At 43.1% G+C, this 22,921-nt stretch overlaps 1 protein-coding gene across 2 annotated transcripts in view; it reads right to left on the bottom strand.

Annotated features, from left to right (window-relative positions):
• Positions 1–22,921, bottom strand: part of LOC308281333 (uncharacterized protein) — a 97,292-nt gene that overhangs the window by 4,499 nt on the left and 69,872 nt on the right. Inside the window, exons 18-28 of one of the 2 annotated variants that reach the window (XM_080721490.1) lie at positions 21,355–21,493; positions 16,646–16,880; positions 14,503–14,778; positions 13,909–14,019; positions 12,991–13,146; positions 10,607–10,913; positions 8,632–8,936; positions 5,081–5,607; positions 4,040–4,201; positions 2,434–2,495; positions 655–739 (exon numbers count right to left, since the gene is read on the bottom strand). In XM_080721490.1, the coding sequence (XP_080577616.1) occupies positions 655–739; positions 2,434–2,495; positions 4,040–4,201; positions 5,081–5,607; positions 8,632–8,936; positions 10,607–10,913; positions 12,991–13,146; positions 13,909–14,019; positions 14,503–14,778; positions 16,646–16,880; positions 21,355–21,493 (2,365 nt within the window). Of the gene's footprint in view, positions 1–654; positions 743–2,433; positions 2,496–4,039; positions 4,202–5,080; positions 5,608–8,631; positions 8,937–10,606; positions 10,914–12,990; positions 13,147–13,908; positions 14,020–14,502; positions 14,779–16,645; positions 16,881–21,354; positions 21,494–22,921 lie in introns of both variants that reach the window. The other variant, XM_080721489.1, reaches the window with a different exon arrangement.

The following is a 22,921-nucleotide window of genomic DNA, read 5'->3' on the forward strand; positions in this document are numbered from 1 at the left end:
CAATGCAATCCAGGATTGCATTGGATTTTTTAGAGCTCATTCTTCTCTGTTTTTTTTCCCATGCATGAGGTGTGCAAGGTTTAATCATGGCTAAGTTGACGAAAATAAGGCTTCTAAAATGCTTGGTAGCCAATAGCTAACTTCAAGCTAACTTCATCCTCTTCCTGTACATGCACAAAGGAAAGTGTTCAGGCAAGTCATGGCTCCAGGGCTTGGGCATGCATTACCAGCATATCTCTATTATTCTCTGGTCACTGGGCGCCCTCTAGTGGTGATAGGCTGGCACTCAATGAGTTAAGTTGTCTCCACACCAAACAGCCTACAGGAGACTCCTTCTGACTGTACACAGACTGCAAAGAACTGCAAAAAACGAAGCACTTTTTTATCAGCCGTCGCCGACTGTAGTTACTGTATGGCACTGTTGCCAGGTCTGCTCATTATAAGCGTTTTAAGATTTTTTTATACCTCTAAAAAGACCAAAGTAATCATCAACACACACAAAAAAGTCAAACTAATTTCAAAGAGTTAAAAAGAAAGGCATATTCTTTTTAAATTGCTGATCTGCGTTGCAAGGCGGTGTGAGCTTGTAGATCAGCCATTTTCACAATATTTATCAGTAGAACTGAGGGTCTGTGGTGTAATAACATAACTGACCTGCTAGGGGGCGCTGTGGTGTGGCGGGTCAGAGCTTTGCGGCTGATCTTTGACCTCCTCTTCCCTGCAGACTCCTCCTCCTTCACTGCTGTCAATCAATCAATCAATCAATCAATCAATCAATCAATCAATCAATCACTGTTTATTTCACATCATTATAAACCAAACACTACCGTTACTGTAACACTCCTCCCCCTCCCGCTTCTGTGCATCTTATAATCATAGTATTTCTTAAAGCTTTCCTTGGACTGCGTTACAGTTCTGCGTTAAACATTCCACAAAGTGTCACAAAACAAAATGAAAAACACATGCTCTTCATATTAGTGCGTACATAAGCTGTCTTTAAAATGTATGTTTTGTTACCAGGAAGGAAATTGTTATTTTACCATAACACTCCAGAAATAGTTATTTATCCATGACAGATGCTAGCTTCATTGTTAAGCTGGTGTCCTATACTATAGTTTCAGTGTACATATTATTTAGTTAGTACAGTATATTATACAGGGGTTTCAGTGATTCATTTCTGTCTGTACTATTTTGATCACTTCTCATTTCTTGTTTTATTCTGATTCAATGAAACTGATATCCTATAGCCAGGGTTCCCACACATCTTTACTAATTAATTTCCAAAACCTTTCCAGAATATTTAACCCGATTTCCAGGACTATATAACAATAATTCAGCTCAATAACGAGTCGCTTACTCCTATGAGCAATGCCCAAAGACAGGTAGTGTATGCCAGTGGTTCTCAACCTTTTCAGACTGTGACCCACAAAATAATCATATGTGAAATGGGGACCCCCCACCCTGACGAGCACTAAGAGTTGAGGAATTTTGTATAACATGGTTTTATTGTGAAAATAGCCGATCTACATGCTCACAACGCCTCTGCTATTTTCACAATTTCTGCCTCTTAACTCATTGACTGCCAAGGCCCGAGTTTCCCGAGTTATTACAGTAGTCCCAGGCTGCCACAGCCCGAGTTTCCCGAGTTGGAAGCCATTTTGAAAAAAAAAAAAAAAAAAAAAAAAAAAATCAAAATTTTTTTTTATAAAAAATGTTCTAAAAATGCCTAAAATGTATTAGGCATGATTGCAATCGCGAAATTGCATGGTTAGCCCCATAACAAACACATCTTTCAAAATGGCAAAAATAGCTGTTTTGTCTGACTTTGAAGGCTTCTATCTCATGAATGCCTGAACGGATTTCCAAGCGGATTTTTTTGTTTGAAAGCTGTTAAAAAGTACTACACATATGATGCATATATGGTGCATGGGCGTGCACGATCCGTGCACTAAAAATTGATCCGTGCACTAGAAATCTAGGAACGTGGCATCCTGGTACTTGGCGGCCATCTTGAAAAGGGCATTCAATGAGTTAATATTTGACAATTTGGCCCATGTTTAATTTGTCATTTCAGAGGTATTAAAATCAATAACCAAAGACAATGCATAGCTATTTTTTCCAGGACCTTCCAGGACCCTTGATCAATACCAAAACTTTTCCAGTACTGGAAAAAATATTTTTCTAATTTCGAAATATTTCCATGAATTTCATGACCGTGGGAACCCTGAATAGCTATATAAATGCACCATTTATAGCAAACATTGCTATCAGAATATAGAGGCATTTTAACACATTTTAACAAATATACCACCACAAATCTAAGTTCAGGAAATGGAAAGGTGAGAGAGAGGGAGAGAGAGAGCGAGAGAGAGGGAGAAACAATGGTTGGTGATTAGTGAGTACAGAGTTAATTAAGTCTATAATTATAATCACCTGCTTCTCTGTGAGTCTTCTCTCCTGAGACCACCGTCCTCTCTGTCCTCTCCTTGTGCAACCTTATGACACACACACACACACACACACACACACACACACACACACACACACACACACACACACACACACACACACACACACACACACACACACACACACACACACACACACACACACGGGACAGAGGGACACAAAGGGGATACAGAACAGATATCCTGGAATTATGGGCAGGTTCAGAGGTCCACAAAATCTCTTTCTGTGGTCTGTTTTTTGAAGCGGTGAAAACCGCTTCCAATGAGTGGCTTTGTGTGTCCCACGCCCATATATGGTCATTTCAGTCCAGAATGAACAGGTTTTTTCAAAAACAAAATATGTGTAACATGTCCATATATGGTCATTTCAGTCCAGAATGAACAGGTTTTATCTGTCCCGTACGTCCAGAATATCAGTCCAGAATGAATAGGCTTTTTCAAAAAGCAAAATGTGTGTCCCATGTCCATATATGGTCATTTCAGTTCAGAATGAACAGGTTCTATCTGTCCCGTACGTCCAGAATATGTGTGTAGTGTCCGTCCCGGTCTGATGATTGGATACTTTGAGGATTGGTCAAGCTTCACATGACAATTCAGCCCTCCAGATAAAATCATTCATTCAGAATATATAAAGAATGTAGAATTCAGAATATAAAGAATGTATAGATCACAGAGTTCATAGCTCTAGAACAAATAGAATAAAAGTTTACTGCTTCACTTCGAACCAAGGTTTGATTTTTTTCTTTCTTCCTGTTTTGCATTTTTAGCCTGCCCTAAGACAGGCTGGTTTTGGTCTGAGGGGGCGGATTCAAATTCCCCGCTGAAAACAGCCGGCGGCTTTTTCTTTTTGAGACGAGATGTGAATGAAAATAAAAGCCTGTCTACCGAGGCTATAGTATCTTAGTCTACCGAGGCTATCTGTCTACCGAGGCTATAGTATCTTAGTCTACCGAGGCTATCTGTCTACCGAGGCTATAGTATCTTAGTCTACCGAGGCTATCTGTCTACCAAGGCTATAGTATCTTAGTCTACCGAGGCTATCTGTCTACCGAGGCTATAGTATCTTAGTCTACCGAGGCTATCTGTCTACCGAGGCTATAGTATCTTAGTCTACCGAGGCTATCTGTCTACCGAGGCTATAGTATCTTAGTCTACCGAGGCTATCTGTCTACCAAGGCTATAGTATCTTAGTCTACCGAGGCTATCTGTCTACCAAGGCTATAGTATCTTAGTGGAGGCATGCTGTGTTCAGCCAATAACTACGGAACGCATGAGGAGGCAAACAGAAGCACAGAGAAAACCTCTATCTTTACCAACGATCAGGGATCGATAGAACTGGAGATCAATATTCTGTGACGACTTGAAAAGGTAAGAAAACACAGGCAGAATGTGTGTTAAAGGGATATTCGACTTTCAACAGGGAAACAGCTTATGGGCCTCTCTCCCCATACACACCCATTGTAACTTCAAACTCCATTTTAAGATTCATTAAAAACACCCATTATTTTTTCTGGTGACTCATAATACCCTCCTAATACGCACAAGCCCACATTAAGGAGGAGCAGACTGACCTGTCAGGTTTGGGCGCCTCCCTCTCGGCTCCTCCCCCCTCTGAACCTCCTCGCGCTATTCGCTCCTTAGAGGAGGAGGCGGAGCCTTTCTCCTGCACTTCCCCCGGTCTCCTGGCGATGGCGCTGCGCTCTGCGATGCTCATCTTATCCAGAGACACCGACCTGACACACATTACATTACTCATCAGCTGTACAAATAATTTGGTGCTTTTGGTATAAATAAATAAACACAACATAAATCTACTTTTCACATATAAAGTCCAACTTTTCTGTTCGCCTTTTTGGCTTTTTAAACTGAATGGCAGATACGATAAAATATATATATGGACACAAATGACAACACATAACAATAAGACATTTTAGATCGGTATTATAGATTTCCACTAGTCCCTCTCTAACAAGACCAGAACTCTCTTCATTTTGTCCCAGGTAAACGTTGCCAAAGACCAGATGTTTTGTATACTGCTCAAAGAAATGAAGGGAACAAAAAGTATAGTATACTGTAGTACTGCTTAAAGAAAGCTCAAAGAATGAAGGAACATTTTGCTCCCTTCATTTCTTTGAGCAGTGTATTTTCCACCAGCCAGCGATCATCCTCGCAGCGGGAACAAACATGCGAGATGACAGGACCGAGTTCTCAATCGATCAATCAATGGCCGATAACCATGGATTGCAACGGCCAAATGAGTCACGTTTATTTTCATGTCTTGAAAGCGTGAGCTTGTCCACGATCAAATCGGGGAATCTTGAGAGGGTAAGGAAAAACGATAAGTAGTTAGATTAAACTGTAAACAGCTGCAGAGAGCAGCTAAAAGTATCAGCACAGAACTGCCACAGCTTGCTTCATACAATCTATACCACACGCTGCAAGAAAAAGACTCAGAACATCATGAAAGATAGCAGCCATCCAGCCCATTCCCTGTTCTCACAAGTGCACGATGTTTGCCTGAAACGCTCGGACTATAAATATGCTTGTCAGTGAATACATCAACATGGTGTCTCCTACTTGTTCAGTGAATACATCAACATGGTCTCTCCTACCTCCCTGCTGCTCCTCCGGTCGTAGAAGACGATGTGGACGTCTTCCTCTCGGTGCGGACGAGCCTCTCCCCGTCTCCGTCCCTCTCCACGGTCACCGCCACCCTCTCCTGTCCCCGGTCCAGCCTGTCCAGCCTGTCCTGTCCCCGGTCCAGCCTGTCCCTCTCCCTGTCCCTCTCCCTCTCCCGGTCCCTGTCCCTGTCTCTGTCCAGACGGTCCCTGTCCCGCTCCGGCCCTGAGGAAGAGGACGAAGGCCTGTCTCTCTCCCTGACCTCCCTGACGTCCCTGTTGTCCCGGTCCCCTCGGTCCCCTCGGTCCCCTCGCTCCCGTTCCCCGGCGGAGCCCCCCCGGTCCCGGGGCGAGTGGGAGCGCTGCTCCCGCCTCCTCTCGGAGGAGGAGGTGCTGTTGGAGGAAGAGGAGGTCTTGTTGTCGTGTGAGGAAGAAGAGGAGGAGGTGGGAGGAGCCTCCATGCTGCCCTTCCTGCCCAGATCTCTGTTGAGCTTGATTCTCCTCTGAGCCAGCGGTTTCACCTGGAAATATTATATATACATATACATATAAATATTATATATGATCCTTCCTGCCCAGATCTCTGTTGAGCTATTATATATACACATATAAATATTATATATGATCCTCCTCTGAGCCAACGGTTTGACCTGGAAGATATTATATACAGTATGACTTATAGAAATATTATATATGATCCTTGAATCCTGCCCAGATCTCTGTTGAGCTTTATTCTCCTCTGAGCCAACGGTTTGACCTGGAGAATAAATATTATATATGATTTATAGAAATATTATATATGATTTATATAAATATTATATATGATCCTCCTCTGAGCCAACGGTTTAACCTGGAACAACATGGTAATATGTAGAATTATTATATAGACCACGCATAAACCCTGCACAAAAAGTAAGGAAACTTGACTCTGAGGAAGACTAAACGTGGAAACGTCAGTCACCCTGTCGCTCTACAATAAATGAACGTGCAGACCAGTTGAGTGCTCCATCTTTTATTTGGGTAGTCATTTTTGAAGTGCCCAGGTAATGTCTTTATGATATAGTTTGTCCTTGTTGAGCAGCGACGAGTCCTTCTACCAATAACTGCTGGCTGAAGCGCGCAGACATCTCCTACTTATTGACTTGACTGGTGTTTTATATCATTGTTGATTAATCCCCTTTACAATGGAGGTACAGCTTCTAAGCATCGGCATTCGTGGAATGAGCAACACAGCCAAACGTGTGGGTAGCGCCGGCCAAAGATTTGCCAAAATGGCCTTTAAAACGGTTGTTGTAGATTTATTAAATGTATTAATGGCTTAAGTCGACGAAATGATCACTGCTCATCACGCAAACTGTGTACGTTCAGCGGTGGCTTGGAGACAGTAAATAGTAGAGCTAACAAACTGTGTACGTTCAGCGGTGGCTTGGAGACAGTAAATAGTAGAGCTAACAAACTGTGTACGTTCGGCGGTGGCTTGGAGACAGTAAATAGTAGAGCTAACAAACTGTGTACGTTCAGCGGTGGCTTGGAGACAGTAAATAGTAGAGCTAACAAACTGTGTACGTTCGGCGGTGGCTTGGAGACAGTAAATAGTAGAGCTAACAAACTGTGTACGTTCGGCGGTGGCTTGGAGACAGTAAATAGTAGAGCTAACAAACTGTGTACGTTCAGCGGTGGCTTGGAGACAGTAAATAGTAGAGCTAACAAACTGTGTACGTTCAGCGGTGGCTTGGAGACAGTAAATAGTAGAGCTAACAAACTGTGTACGTTCAGCGGTGGCTTGGAGACAGTAAATAGTAGAGCTAACAAACTGTGTACGTTCAGCGGTGGCTTGGAGACAGTAAATAGTAGAGCTAACAAACTGTGTACGTTCAGCGGTGGCTTGGAGACAGTAAATAGTAGAGCTAACAAACTGTGTACGTGCGGCGGTGGCTTGGAGACAGTAAATAGTAGAGCTAACAAACTGTGTACGTTCGGCGGTGGCTTGGAGACAGTAAATAGTAGAGCTAACAAACTGTGTACGTTCGGCGGTGGCTTGGAGACAGTAAATAGTAGAGCTAACAAACTGTGTACGTGCGGCGGTGGCTTGGAGACAGTAAATAGTAGAGCTAACAAACTGTGTACGTTCAGCGGTGGCTTGGAGACAGTAAATAGTAGAGCTAACAAACTGTGTACGTTCAGCGGTGGCTTGGAGACAGTAAATAGTAGAGCTAACAAACTGTGTACGTTCGGCGGTGGCTTGGAGACAGTAAATAGTAGAGCTAACAAACTGTGTACGTTCGGCGGTGGCTTGGAGACAGTAAATAGTAGAGCTAACAAACTGTGTACGTTCAGCGGTGGCTTGGAGACAGTAAATAGTAGAGCTAACAAACTGTGTACGTTCAGCGGTGGCTTGGAGACAGTAAATAGTAGAGCTAACAAACTGTGTACGTTCGGCGGTGGCTTGGAGACAGTAAATAGTAGAGCTAACAAACTGTGTACGTGCGGCGGTGGCTTGGAGACAGTAAATAGTAGAGCTAACAAACTGTGTACGTTCAGCGGTGGCTTGGAGACAGTAAATAGTAGAGCTAACAAACTGTGTACGTGCGGCGGTGGCTTGGAGACAGTAAATAGTAGAGCTAACAGTGAAACACAGAACAGGAACTCTAGGGTCCATTTGGATAATAATGTTGCTATAAAAACTCACTATTTATAGCAGTCCTTATCGTAGTTTGTATTTCTACAACAACAGAGAAGCCCAAGGCAAACAAACATCCCCGACACGATCCAACTGTAAAATGTAAACTGTAATCCATTCTCTGTGGAGGCTTTTAAAAGCCTGTTTGGTGGAGACGTCCCACAGAGAGCTGGCTGACGCACACACGCACGCACACACGCACACACACACACACACACACACACACACCGTATAACTCCCTAACCCTGCAGGCTCTCATCAACACCAGCTTCAGTACATCGTCTGTTGGCTGTAAAACTCATTTGTCCCAAACTGTTACTTTTTTTACTCATTCAATGACGATGACCAGAAAATAAATTTGTATTACAACTATTGTAAATTATAATACACAATAATGGATTATAACTGTGATTATAATAAACTATAAGGTATGAATGTATTACTATGATAATTATAATACACTATAATAGATTATAATAGTGGTTATAACACACTAGAATCTATTATCATGTATCACAACTATATCCTGGTGGTCTAAATGAAAAGTCAGTGAGTGATCAGTCATTATGAAGTGTTTGGCCCTGTTTGGCCCAGCTCAGACCTACTCTAGATTGGACACTTTTTAGTACCACGTTTAGTACCACTTTCACACCACTCTACCCAGGTCCTTGTAGTGGAAAACCTGGCACAAGTGGGCGGTGTGGAGTGGAGTGGTGTGGAGTGGTGTGGAGTTGGGCCTGTGGAAAATGGGCTTTAGAAAGAGTCTCCTGTAGTATTTTCGGTGTGGAGGCACCTTTATTATTATCTAATTAGCATATATTACCATATATTACCATCTCATTACCATATATTATCATCTCATTACCTGCAGGTCCATCAAGGGTCGGAGGTTCCCCGGGAGCGGCAGGAGAGCCGGCCTGTCCGTCATGGAGGGGGCGGGGGGAGGAGGGGGGACCCTCTGGATCTGGGCGGGGATGTGAGGGGGTCCCCCCGGGTGGGGGTCCCCGGGGGTAGGAGGAGGACCCTCGATCCTCCTCATCTTGCTGGGCGGGGGTCCCGGGACCCCCAGCGGAGGGGGACCACCCCCCCGCCCGTCCTCCCCTAGCCTCCGCCTCTTGTCGTTGGGGGAGGGGGGGCGCGGGTGGTGGATGAGGGGGTGGGGCAGCAGACCTGGTGGTGAGAAGAGATATTATCGTGTATCGTGAAAAAAACACTCACGATAATCGTATCGTGGAGATTTAATATATCGTGATGTTGTCCTCCGTCATGTACTGGGATCAATTCACCTTTTATTTGCAGAGCTGCATATCCTGTACCACTTAAACCCTCTATTGGTAAAACATACTTCCTATACATACTTGACAGTCTTTTTTCATACACTACCAAATCTCTGCCCAAAAAATAAAATAATATTTTGCTTTTTTCCCCTGTATATTAAGTTTATGGGACACCAACTCTAGCGGCTGATAACACCAATTTAGCTGTGTCTCAGAAAGGGTTATCATACCAAAATATAATCTACAGATATTAAACTTTTTTTATAAAACAAATCTTAAAATTGTCCTAACTGTTAAATCGCTTAAGTTTTAGAACCCCCACTGCGTTATTTTCAGCTTCTAAAGCCTTCTCTTTTAACCTGACTTTCGCCAGATGGTGGCAGCATTGCGTATATAACGCTCTGCTTTACCATCTGGGCTTGCTCGGCCAGCGTTGATAACACTCGTAAAGTCCCGGGCCGGACCAATCAGCGGCAGCTATGGGCGGGCTCTGAGCGGCTCTGAGCCAATAGAGTCTGATTGCAGACCACGTGGAAACCCAGGAGGCGGATTCTGGGTGCAACGTCATGCAGACAGGCCAATATGAGTGGTTGGGAGTTGGCACTCCCAGACTGTGATAGAAACGGCCACATCCAATCACCAGCTACAGAAATTCAAAAAATGGCCCGCCCCTTACATCGAGTGTGCCCGAGAGAGCCCAGATGTAAGGCAGAGCGTCACGCACTGCTGCAACTATCTGGCGAAAGTCAGGTTACTTCTCTTTATATGTTTTCTATTATCCTGGCCGGGGATCATACACACATGATACACTACCGGCCAATCACAGCGTATCTGCCGTATCTTCAGGAAGTAGCTTCCCTCAGCTACAGTGTTTACCATGGTGAAGGATTCTTAACCTCTTAATCCCCAAATCCTGGCCAGAAAATTACGTTCTACCATGCGTTCTACCTCTCCACGGATTCGTATCGTCGCGGGGGTTTGCGGCGCTGCTCCGGTGGTCCGCGACGACTCCGGGCGAAAAACGGACGAAAAAAGCAATACCACTACTGACCACTAGTTTAGCAAATTACACAGTATAGCTTTAATATAGAGCTTTTCAAAAATGCATGGTAACCTTTGCCACCTTTCGGACACCGACATCTCGTATGCAGGGGTTAAAGCCAAAATAAATCCCAAGACTGAAGATCATTTTCAGACCATGTCCCAATATGTATGATTTTTTAAACGTGGCGCGTGCAGCGCACACCCATATTTGGGGTGTTTCCCTGAAGTTCACTGAATGTGTGTGCAGACTGTGCACCAATCCATGCTTCATTTGATAGAGACTGTGCACCAATCCATGCTTCATTTGATAGAAGTATCTTCTGAAGTTCTGTTGTATTCTATGCTAGTCTGGCCAATTCAAATACTCTGATCTTGAAATTATAACAGCATTTTAGTTATAGTTTATTATTTTGAGGATCTGCACTGATCTCTCAGAAATGGCTCCTATGGAATCATCAAGACTGAAATCAGTCCCCAGGACTGAGAACTTTAACCCTTGCGTATGACTTATTGACTTACCGACGGGCGGTGGGGGGAGCAGGTCACCTCGCCTCCCCAGCGGGGGTCCTCCGGGGTGGGGGTGGGGATGGGGGTGCGAGTGGGGGTGGGGGTGGGCGTGGGGGTGTGAGGGGTGGGGGTGGGGGGGATAGGGGGGAAGGTTGCGGGACGGGGGATGGGGAGGGGTCTTGAGCAGGGCCGTCCTCACGGCCGGGGGGGGTTTGGGGGGCCTGCTGCTGGGGGGGTGGTGGGGGTGGGGGGGGCCCTCCTCCCCCCCCCTGGAGGACGAGGAGGGGGTCTTGGAGGTCCTGGAGGAGGTGGCGGGGGTCTGGGAGGAGAGGAGAGGAGAGGAGGTGTTAGGATGATAGTCATGAAAAGGTGTCATGAAATAATCACCACAAAATAGAAATACTTTTCCTACAAAACATTGTGGGCTCACATGGGACACCATGTATGGGCATAAAGATCTACATTGAGAGCTTGAAGTTAAATATTTCAAAAACTACAATAGATTTCATGTGAGTGTTGTTATTTATCAGACCCCTAGATAGAGAGACTTAAGACACTTCCGTTGACTCCCATTCTAAGCGTGGAAAGCTATGGAAGTCGCTAGCTTAGCCTAGCTTACTGGAGCCTGTTCTCATTCTTAACGAGCCTTTGCTGCTCTTCAGCCCCGTCCGCCTCCATTATAACCATTATATTATTATAACCATATATATTATATTATATCCATTATAACCCAGGCATTTTCACTCTCTGGTAAGTAGACTAAATCACGTCTTTTTCCCCCTTTTAATAATGTTGTCTACCTTGGAGAGGCCCGTGAATGCGTTAAAAGGTGGAAAAAGTCGTGATTTAGTTTACTTACCAGTGAAAATGCCTGGGTTATAATGGGTTATAATGGGTTATAATGGGTTATAAGGGGTTATAAGGGGTTATAATGGGTTATAATGGGTTATAAAGGGTTATAAGGGGTTATAATGGGTTATAATGGGTTATAAAGGGTTATAATGGGTTATAAAGGGTTATAAGGGGTTATAATGGGTTATAATGGGTTATAATGGGTTATAAAGGGTTATAAAGGGTTATAATGGTTATAAAGGGTTATAATGGGTTATAAGGGGTTATAATGGGTTATAATGGGTTATAAAGGGTTATAAGGGGTTATAAGGGGTTATAATGGGTTATAATGGGTTATAATGGGTTATAAAGGGTTATAATGGGTTATAATGGTTATAAAGGGTTATAAGGGGTTATAATGGGTTATAAAGGGTTATAATGGGTTATAATGGGTTATAATGGGTTATAAAGGGTTATAAAGGGTTATAATGGGTTATAATGGGTTATAAAGGGTTATAAAGGGTTATAAAGGGTTATAATGGGTTATAAAGGGTTATAATGGGTTATAAAGGGTTATAAAGGGTTATAATGGGTTATAATGGGTTATAAAGGGTTATAAAGGGTTATAATGGGTTATAATGGGTTATAATGGGTTATAAAGGGTTATAAAGGGTTATAATGGGTTATAATGGGTTATAGTGGGTTATAATGGGTTATAATGGGTTATAATGGGTTATAATGGGTTATAAAGGGTTATAGTGGGTTATAGTGGGTTATAAAGGGTTATAATGGGTTATAATGGTTATAATGGGTTATAATGGGTTATAATGGGTTATAATGGTTATAATGGGTTATAATGGGTTATAAAGGGTTATAAAGGGTTATAATGGGTTATAATGGGTTATAAAGGGTTATAATGGGTTATAAAGGGTTATAAAGGGTTATAATGGGTTATAATGGGTTATAAAGGGTTATAAAGGGTTATAAAGGGTTATAATGGGTTATAATGGGTTATAAAGGGTTATAATGGGTTATAAATGGGGGCGGACGGGGCTAAGAATGAGAACAGGCTCCATGCGACGCCACTTCCTGTCTGTGGCGAGATCAAAGCGTGATGCCGCTCTCCTTACACTGCTCTGTTATTTATATCAGGTTGCACTTGTTGGTGGTGATGTCACCAAGAACGCTGCTCCCTCATTGGCTAAGGGCTCTGCCTTTGTACTGTCAGGGAGTTTTGGTCTATAAAGTTGTCGCGGTGCCAACTTGCACCTTGTGCACAAGTAGGACATCCATGGAGTTTGAAGTTACGATGGGTTTGTATAGGAATGGGCCCTGATGCGGAGTGTCTGATGAAATGAATATCAAATATCTAAATATTGAATCAAGCAAATTAAAATCTGCCCAGGGTGTTCATAAAAGCCTGATTAGACGATACAATGACCAAATGTTTTTTTTTTAAGTTAAATATCCCTTAGATTAAATACACTCATAAAAAGCACCGCTCACTTCACACCGGGTGTGGTTTTTCTACGCTCAGACAGGCGTTACTGTGACATCACACTGACCTTGGAGGAGGAGCTCTTGGAGGGGGCGGCGGCCACGGCGGAGGAGGAAGAGGAGGATGAGGAAGGCTCCTTCCTCTTCAGGCCACCGGGGGCGCTCTTCCTCTTCACCTTCTCACCTTTGACCTTGGGCCCGTCCGCCTTGACCTTCACCTTCACCTTAGATAGATAGATTTATTATCAATAGCAATAAATTCATAATCAATCAACAATTATCCATCTTATCTTTACCTAATATAATAATGATATATCAATAATGAATTGTTATCAACCAGTAAGACTCCCAAATAGGGAGATAAGCAACCGTCAGGTCACAGCGTGATTTGAGAGCAAAATGTGTAGCAGTGTCCAAAAAAGTGTTTAAAAAAATCAGCCTGATGGTGGCGCTATATGGGAGAGATCCATGTTTTTGATGACATGAGTGTAGACCAAGTGTGTACCGATTTGCATGATTTTAGGGCCAAATATGTAGGAGCAGTGTCCAAAAATGTGTTTTGCAAGAATCGGCCTCATGGTGGCTAGAAGACGGTCATGTGAGAATTGGGTGGAGGTTGTGGTTTGGCAGGCAAGGAGTGTGTGTGCAAAATTTGGCATGGATCAGGGCAACGGTTGCGGAGATATGAGCAGGGCAAAAGTGTGACGTGTGACAGACTGACAGACAGCCGGTCGCAATTAAAATAGCAGATCTACAAGCTCGCTATCTGCTATTTTTCCACTATTATACCATGGGGGAAATCAGTCACCCAGAGGCAGCACAGCAGTTCAAGGTTACAGATAACTTGTATTGAGAGCAACCGGCACAAAGGACTTTCCCAGTCCCTGGTAGATGAACGGGCACAAAGGACTTTCCCAGTCCCTGGTAGATGAACGGGCACAAAGGACTTTCCCAGTCTGTGGTAGATGAATAGTTTCCTCTCTTACCTTCTTGACCTCCTTGTCCTTCTTGTTCTTGTCCGTGGAGGAGGGCTTGGCGGCCGAGCGGCCCGACGAGGCCTTGGGGGCGGAGCCTGTGCCCTTGGCGAGGGCCGGAGCCTTGGGGAGTGGTGCAACGATGAATTGATTAATAGTAATCGAATTGGCAACTGCATATCTGGTACCACTTAAACCCTATATTGGTAAAACATACTTATATTATACCAGTAAGACTCCCTAATCGGTAGATCAGCGACCGTCAGGTCGCAGCGTGATTTTAGGCCAAAATGTGTAGGAGCACTGTCTAAAAATGTGTTTGAAAAAATCCATGTTGATGAGATGAGTGTAGAAATACTGTGTACCGATTTGCGTGATTTTAGGGCAAATGCTTGATACAGTCTTTTTTTTCATTCTCGACCAAATCTCTTTGCCAAATAATAGCCGATCTATAAGCTCACAACGCGCCACCATGTTGTGTGCTTGTAGATCAGCTATTTTTTGGGCAGATGTTCCGTTCCCAGGAAAATAGATGTTTTTTGATTATGGCGATAATATGGTAAATCGTGATTTCTTTGGGTCACAATAATGATGAAACGTCCTTACCTTGGAGGAGGAGGAGCTTAGGGGCGGGGTTTCCCCCAGCTGGTCTTCCATTGGCTCGTCCCGGACGGGCGTGGCGTCGCCCCGGTCCGCCCCCTGGACCTCTGACTCCTCCCCCGTCTTCTTCTTCTTCAGCTTCTTGGTGGTCTTCAGCGCCTTGGGGGCGGAGCTCTTAGCGGGAGGAGGCGGGTGGTTGCCGTGGTGATGGTGGGAAGCCCCGCCTCCCCCTGCTCCTCGCTCCTCCCCTCCCCGTCCGCCCCTCCCCCCTCTGCTGCGACCCTGAAAGGAAAATAATAATTAACTCATTAAGCCCCGGGAATAGAAGGCGATGCATTTGTTTAGCTTTTAAACTTTATAGAGATGTGACAAAGATTTGGCTTTAAGGACAACTTGACTGTCCATGGGGTCTATTAGGCAGAAATGCTCCTGTTGTCCAGTTTCCCCAGCAGAACCCAGCAGCTCTCATAGCATAGAGTGGAGCCTAATAAGCTTATCACTTTTACGCTATTTGTTGCGGTCCATTCCTTGGTTGTCCCACACAAGCCGCTGTAGTAAACAAACGTTAGGCTGTTCGGTGTTTTGCCAAGTCCCGGAAAAGACACGCTGTGATTGGCCAGTACAGTCACTTTGATTGGCAGTTGTGCAGCATGCTGAGCCAAAAACATTATTTATGAGATTGTGTGTGATGGGTTGTGTTGACAACCAAGACATGGATGTGTTTGTAATGACAACTAGTAACACATTCAGGGGGGGAATCATTTTGATCACAACAAATAGAGTAAAAGTGATAGGCTTATAGGCTCCACTCTATGCTATGAGAGCTGCTGGGTTCTGCTGGGGAAACTGGACAACAGGGGCATGTCTGCCTAATAGACCAGGGCATACGAGCGGAGTGGAGCGCGAGCGGAGCGAGACATTTTTTAGTTGAGCTTGAGCGAGAGACTTTTATAATGGGTCTGAGCGCCGACCCTCCTCCGCTCCGAGCCGATCCTGTTGGGGCCGCGCGCCGCATGTTTCCAACAAAACAGTGGCGAGTGGAAAGCTCTCCAAGTCTCCATCAAAGCCGAGGCTCACGTTAGCGCAGCCATTTGTGTTGGGAACACACTGGCAAAGGAGAAAATGTTTCAGACATGGTAGCAAACTACTTTTTTGACTCTGATTGACGACCCTGAGCGGAGCGTGGAGCGGAGTGAGAAATGCGAAAATCAAGGTGAGCGACGGAGCGGCGGGGAGCGGAGCGGCCGACCAGAGTGACGAGCGAGTGGGACAAGAGCCCTCTGGAGCGCGGAGCGGCTTTAGTCACCGCTCCACTCCGCTCGTGTGCCTTTGTATCAGACCCCATGGACAGTCTTAGGATATCCCTCTAAGGCCCACTGTTGTAATATTACAACGTTTGTATTTTATCCAAAAAAAGGTTTAAAACATTTTATTTTAGCTCCCCCTACCACCTAAACATCACCATTGGATTCTATTGTTTAGTATTACAATGCCATTGGCCACAATATTTGCATATAAATACCCCCCACAGGGGCTGACATTCACACCCGCCACACCCGCTGACATTCCAGAGATTTGGTGAACAACATCTCACTTTTTCATGGAAGCTATTCCTCACAAAAACATAAGTAAAATACCTGTACTATTTTTTTTGGTGATCATTAGAATGTCTAGAACACGTACATATGTTATTATTGTGAAAAATATCCCCCATATGTAAATTAGAGCATGATTTATGATTTATGATTTATGGCTCTAAAACCTTACAAAAACATTGTTTTGAAAAAAAAAACATTACATTTTCCTCTTATTAGGACTCCTACAACACCATCAGATTTTTTTTCAATTTTTTATTTCAAGTATTTCTATATTTGGGCCTTAGAGGGATAAGTAGGAAAATGAACCTAGATGTTATTTAGGGTGGAGTTGTCCTTTAAGTGCACATGCCGGGAGGCCCACTACAGTCTCCGGGTTCAAAGTAAGGCGACAGCGCCTACCTGTGGTGGGGAGGGGTAGTCTAGTGTCTACAGCGCCTACCTGTGGTGGGGAGGGGTAGTCTAGTGTCTACAGCGCCTACCTGTGGTGGGGAGGGGTAGTCTAGTGTCTACAGTGCCTACCTGTGGCGGGGAGGGGTAGTGACAGCGCCTACCTGTGGTGGGGAGGGGTAGTCTCGGGGCGGGGGCGAGCGGTCTCGCTCTCTGCTGCCCCTCATGCGGCCGTGGTGGTGGTGCAGGGGCGGTGCATTCTGGGAGTCGTAGTCCTTGTAGTACTTGTTGTACCAGTCTCGGTACTCTCTCTCCCACTGTCGGTAGCTGTCTCTCTCCCATCGCTCCTGACCCCCCGGGCTCCCCGCCTGACCTTGACCTTTGACATCGTAGGGCTCCCTGGGGGGGTTGAATAAGAGTGATGAATGGTGAGTGGTAAAGAGTGGTAAATGTCTTGGAGACAGGCCTAGTTGGGCTCAAGGTGACATAGCTCCGTTTACACAGTGCTGTACGCAACCGCAGTTTTCCCGGTGAACCTGAGCACAACGGTGGGGGCCGATGGGCAAGGAGGGTTGCGTGCTTATGAGAAACAACTAAAATAAGACCTTAAAACCTGGCGAAAACAGTTGCTTGCATTAGCGCAAGATTAGATGAGGATAAAGGAAATCATTAAATGGAAAACATTAAATTAACTTCTGAAAAGGCTTCTAAGCCTACACTAGCCTACTAGTAAAACTAGTGGAACCGCGAACTTGCCACACGTGAATAAATGTGGTTGTAAACATAAACATAAACAATAACACAGACGATATAAATCCTTAGTCTAGTAGTGGGAAGAATCATCATCATCATGTCCCCAAATAACTTTTAAATATCTTACAATTGGCGATGAGTCTCTTATGAAATGGGCAAGAGTGCCTCTCAAAACATAAAGCTATATAACCTCTCCATCATCAGCAATAGTCAGTGGTGTGTTCCCCACACTCCCCCGCCCCCACCGTTGTGCTCAGGTTCACCGGGAAAACTGCAGTCGCGTGCTGTACAGTCGTGGCTAAAAGTATTGGCACCCTTGCATTTGTTTAAAAAGGCACAACACACGATGGTCTAGATCAGGGGTCTTCAACAGGGGGTCCGCGACCCCTAGGGGGTCCGCAGAGGTACTGCAGGGGGTCCGTGAAATTAGTGCTTGATAAAAAAAGAAAAAAAAAATGTTTTTTTTTGCCATTTTCCACATTTATGTGATGATTCTATCCATTTTGAATGGCTTGAATACATGATTACTATGCAATTGACAGATTGTTGATATTATTGACAATTGTTCTCAGTTAATAAGTAGTATGTTTAGAAATGGTAGTGGTATGGCCCACACTGCTCGCTGTAACTTGTACTTGTTTAAAATAAAAAATATGTCGTAGCCCCGACCCCCCCACGCTACGAGGTGGTAGGGGGTCCCTGCTCCATCTCCCCATCAGTTTGGGGGTCCCCGGCCTGAAAACGTTGAAGACCCCTGGTCTAGATTGAGCTCAGTGAAGGAACATCAAGGTCTCTGAGATGGACTTGGAGCCTTCAGATTGTCCATGGATACAATCTGACCTCTGACCTCCTGACAATTCTCTCCTTTTTCATTTGGTCCTCAGTGTGTGAAACAATACAGCAGAATGAGGCTTTACTCCATTTAAACTGGGTGGATTAGTGCTTAGATTAAAGTCAACTTGGACCACATGTGAGTTCCAGGTGAACAGCCTGCTTGAAATTCAACTACAGTGTATTTAAGTATTTATGCAAGTTTCTGTGTAGAATGAGCTAGGATTCTGTATTTATTATAGTTTTATGTTGTGTTCCTTTGTAAACCAAATACTGTATTTATTATAGTTTTATGTTGTGTTCCTTTGTAAACCAAATACTGTATTTATTATAGTTTTATGTTGTGTTCCTCTGTAAACCAAATACTGTATTTATTATAGTTTTATGTTGTGTTCCTCTGCAAACCAAATACTGTATTTATTATAGTTTTATGTTGTGTTCCTTTGTAAACCAAATACTGTATTTATTATAGTTTTATGTTGTGTTCCTCTGTAAACCAAATACTGTATTTATTATAGTTTTATGTTGTGTTCCTTTGTAAACCAAATACTGGATGTTGCCAAGCTTCCGAAAGATTTTCTTTCCTGTTTTACAAATGCAAGGGTGCCAATACTTTTAGCCATGACTGTACCCCCTTCAACTGAAGATATGTTCCCCTTTTACAACAGTCATTTTTAAGCAATGCCCAAAGACAGGCAGTGTAACAAAAATAAAACATAGAATGGTGTTAACGGTGATTGTAGATCTGTTTTTGTCACATACATTTGGGCTGCAATCACACCCGTTAAGCAAAAAAAAACTACTTATGTTACCTTGTGATGTTAAAGATTTTTTACAAAATGTTTTTATTAACAAAACCAATAGCCAAAAACAATGCATAGCCAAATATCTTCCCAGGACCTTCCAGGACCCATGATCAATTCTAAACATTTTCCAGTACTGGAGAAAAAAATAATCTAATTTAAAAATATTTCCAAGCAGGAATTTCATGACTGTGGGAACCCTGAACAGTTTATTATGTTTTGACATGTGCTTTGGCGATATAAACATATGTTTTATATAAACATATAAACATATGTTTTCTCATGCCAATAAAGCTCCATTGAATTGAAATTGAATAAGTGTGAATGTGGTTAATATATTGGGAGACGGGCCTGATGGATATGTTTATGATTCATAAATATATGATTTGTGTATGAGGCTCATATGACCATATATGTTAAATTCTGTGAACTACTGTCTGAACTTACAGTATAGGAGACCAGGTTTTGGTTAAGGACCTTATACATGTCTCTGTCTTCTTGTTATGATCTGGTTAGTGTAAAGTTACTAGGACCTTATACATGTCTCTGTCTTCTTGTTATGATCTGGTTAGTGTAAAGTTACTAGGACCTTATACATGTCTCTGTCTTCTTGTTATGATCTGGTTAGTGTAAAGTTACTAGGACCTTATACATGTCTCTGTCTTCTTGTTATGATCTGGTTAGTGTAAAGTTACTAGGACCTTATACATGTCTCTGTCTTCTTGTTATGATCTGGTTAGTGTAAAGTTACTAGGACCTTATACATGTCTCTGTCTTCTTGTTATGATCTGGTTAGTGTAAAGTTACTAGGACCTTATACATGTCTCTGTCTTCTTGTTATGATCTGGTTAGTGTAAAGTTACTAGGACCTTATACATGTCTCTGTCTTCTTGTTATGATCTGGTTAGTGTAAAGTTACTAGGACCTTATACGTGTCTCTGTCTTCTTGTTATGATCTGGTTAGTGTAAAGTTACTAGGACCTTATACGTGTCTCTGTCTTCTTGTTATGATCTGGTTAGTGTAAAGTTACTAGGACCTTATACATGTCTCTGTCTTCTTGTTATGATCTGGTTAGTGTAAAGTTACTAGGACCTTATACATGTCTCTGTCTTCTTGTTATGATCTGGTTAGTGTAAAGTTACTAGGACCTTATACATGTCTCTGTCTTCTTGTTATGATCTGGTTAGTGTAAAGTTACTAGGACCTTATACATGTCTCTGTCTTCTTGTTATGATCTGGTTAGTGTAAAGTTACTAGGACCTTATACATGTCTCTGTCTTCTTGTTATGATCTGGTTAGTGTAAAGTTACTAGGACCTTACGTGTCTCTGTCTTCTTGTTATGATCTGGTTAGTGTAAAGTTACTAGGACCTTATACATGTCTCTGTCTTCTTGTTATGATCTGGTTAGTGTAAAGTTACTAGGACCTTATACATGTCTCTGTCTTCTTGTTATGATCTGGTTAGTGTAAAGTTACTAGGACCTTATACATGTCTCTGTCTTCTTGTTATGATCTGGTTAGTGTAAAGTTACTAGGACCTTATACATGTCTCTGTCTTCTTGTTATGATCTGGTTAGTGTAAAGTTACTAGGACCTTATACATGTCTCTGTCTTCTTGTTATGATCTGGTTAGTGTAAAGTTACTAGGACCTTATACGTGTCTCTGTCTTCTTGTTATGATCTGGTTAGTGTAAAGTTACTAGGACCTTATACGTGTCTCTGTCTTCTTGTTATGATCTGGTTAGTGTAAAGTTACTAGGACCTTATACATGTCTCTGTCTTCTTGTTATGATCTGGTTAGTGTAAAGTTACTAGGACCTTATACATGTCTCTGTCTTCTTGTTATGATCTGGTTAGTGTAAAGTTACTAGGACCTTATACATGTCTCTGTCTTCTTGTTATGATCTGGTTAGTGTAAAGTTACTAGGACCTTATACATGTCTCTGTCTTCTTGTTATGATCTGGTTAGTGTAAAGTTACTAGGACCTTATACATGTCTCTGTCTTCTTGTTATGATCTGGTTAGTGTAAAGTTACTAGGACCTTATACATGTCTCTGTCTTCTTGTTATGATCTGGTTAGTGTAAAGTTACTAGGACCTTATACATGTCTCTGTCTTCTTGTTATGATCTGGTTAGTGTAAAGTTACTAGGACCTTATACGTGTCTCTGTCTTCTTGTTATGATCTGGTTAGTGTAAAGTTACTAGGACCTTATACGTGTCTGTCTTCTTGTTATGATCTGGGAACCAATCAATGAGTCCCATGATCTAACTGTCATATGCTGTATTCTTTATATACTGTTTGTCTTCCATCATCTTTGGAAGAGAGAATTAGCAAGCTGCCACGATGGTAGCTCACTGTTTGTCTTCTTTGTCTGCTCTCTCCAAAATACAACAATCTAAGATTGTCTCTGAGTCTTATTTTGGTTATGGATTTATCCATATCCATATTTATTTAACGTAATAATTCATTTAACAGGGCGTACCTGGGTGGGGGCTTGCGGCCCCCCGGCCCGGGGCTTCTGGTCCTGAAGCCCCCCGGTGAGCGTTCCCGTGAGCGAGACCCCGAGCGATACGAGGGTCCGCGGTCCGCTCCCCCGTCGTCCCATCCTCCCCCTCCCCCTCCTGAGAGAGAAGAGAAGAGAAGCATTATGGAAAACATTAAAACCATTTAGAACGGGTACACATTATTGAGTATTTTTATGCTTTAACTATTAAAAAATAGCAGATATAAAAGCTTGTATATCTACTATTTTTCACTAGTTAAAGCATTCAATAATTCTAGGCCTAAAAGTCTTAAATGGGCACTAAAACAGACTAAATGGATTCCATTGGGTCTCATTTTAAAACAACTCAACAGGCTATACACACAGTCAGGGAACATGAACGTTTTGAGGACAAGTACATTTTCCTTTCACTTGTCCGGTTACAGAAATCACTTGTCCAGATGAAAATGAGACATTTCACAGTCATTTCTTTTTGAAAGGTAAGTAAATCTTTTAATGGTAAGTAAGCCTTGGAGCCATGAGTCCCATATGACTGGGCCGAGCCATGAGTCTCATAGGGCAGGAGCCTATCTCCTGTTTCTGTAGCGTGAGGCAGCTTTGATGTACAAGTACACCCCCTGGACATGACGCTAGCAGGGCTTAAAGCAAAAAAAAAATCCCGAGACGGAAATTTACTTTTGCATTGTCAATTACGGCTGCCTTCTCTGTAAACACACTTTTAGATAATATAGCCTACCTGCTGTTTACATGGCGTAAAACTCCAGTGACTTCCATTATTCCTGTGATTTCTTTTGGACACTGCTATCCATACATAGAGAGCGACGTCTCAATTCGCCCATTACTTTGCAGCATGACATAATAACACCACCAGCGCAGCGGAGCGGAGGTCCCAAAAGTTTAACACACGGTGTACATCGTTTAAGCCATAGGAGCATGATTTTCTATTCTTATGATAAATATGAACTTTAGCCAAACTATTGCGAGTAATCCACGTGATGTTTTGTTGTGCATTGTCGTAGCTACTAGCTTCCCGGTACAGCTGCAACAACCTTGCTAACAAACAGAGCCATTTCCTCTCAGTACAGTGAGCGGATTTCAAAATAAGAGCTACCGTAATCTGATCAAGTCAACAGTCAAGTCACGTCTACTGGTTTTATTTTTAAGTATACTTACAGGAAGTAGTTGGACTGAACTGAATTAGAAGTACATGACACACCAGCACTCTGTACCGCACAACAGTGGAACTGATGCTATAAAAATAATTAGCGCAGATGGCTCGACTTTTTTATTTTTTTGCGAATCTGCTCTGATCTCTTAAATAGCCCCTAGGGACTCCTCAAGACGGAAATCCGTCCCCAGGACGGAGAACTTTAAGCCCTGCGCTAGTATGTCGCAGGGACTTACCCCCAATCCAACCCTTGATGCTGAGTGCCAAGCAGGGAGGCACTGGGTCCCATTTTTTAGTCTTTGATATGACCCAAACGGGGTCCACTGAGCTGTTTTTTTTATTTTAAAGGACCGGGCGGAAATTAGGAGAATAAACTTG

The sequence above is a fragment of the Nannobrachium achirus genome (assembly GCF_963921795.1).
Source record: "Nannobrachium achirus genome assembly, chromosome: 3".
NCBI lineage: Eukaryota > Metazoa > Chordata > Actinopteri > Myctophiformes > Myctophidae > Nannobrachium > Nannobrachium achirus.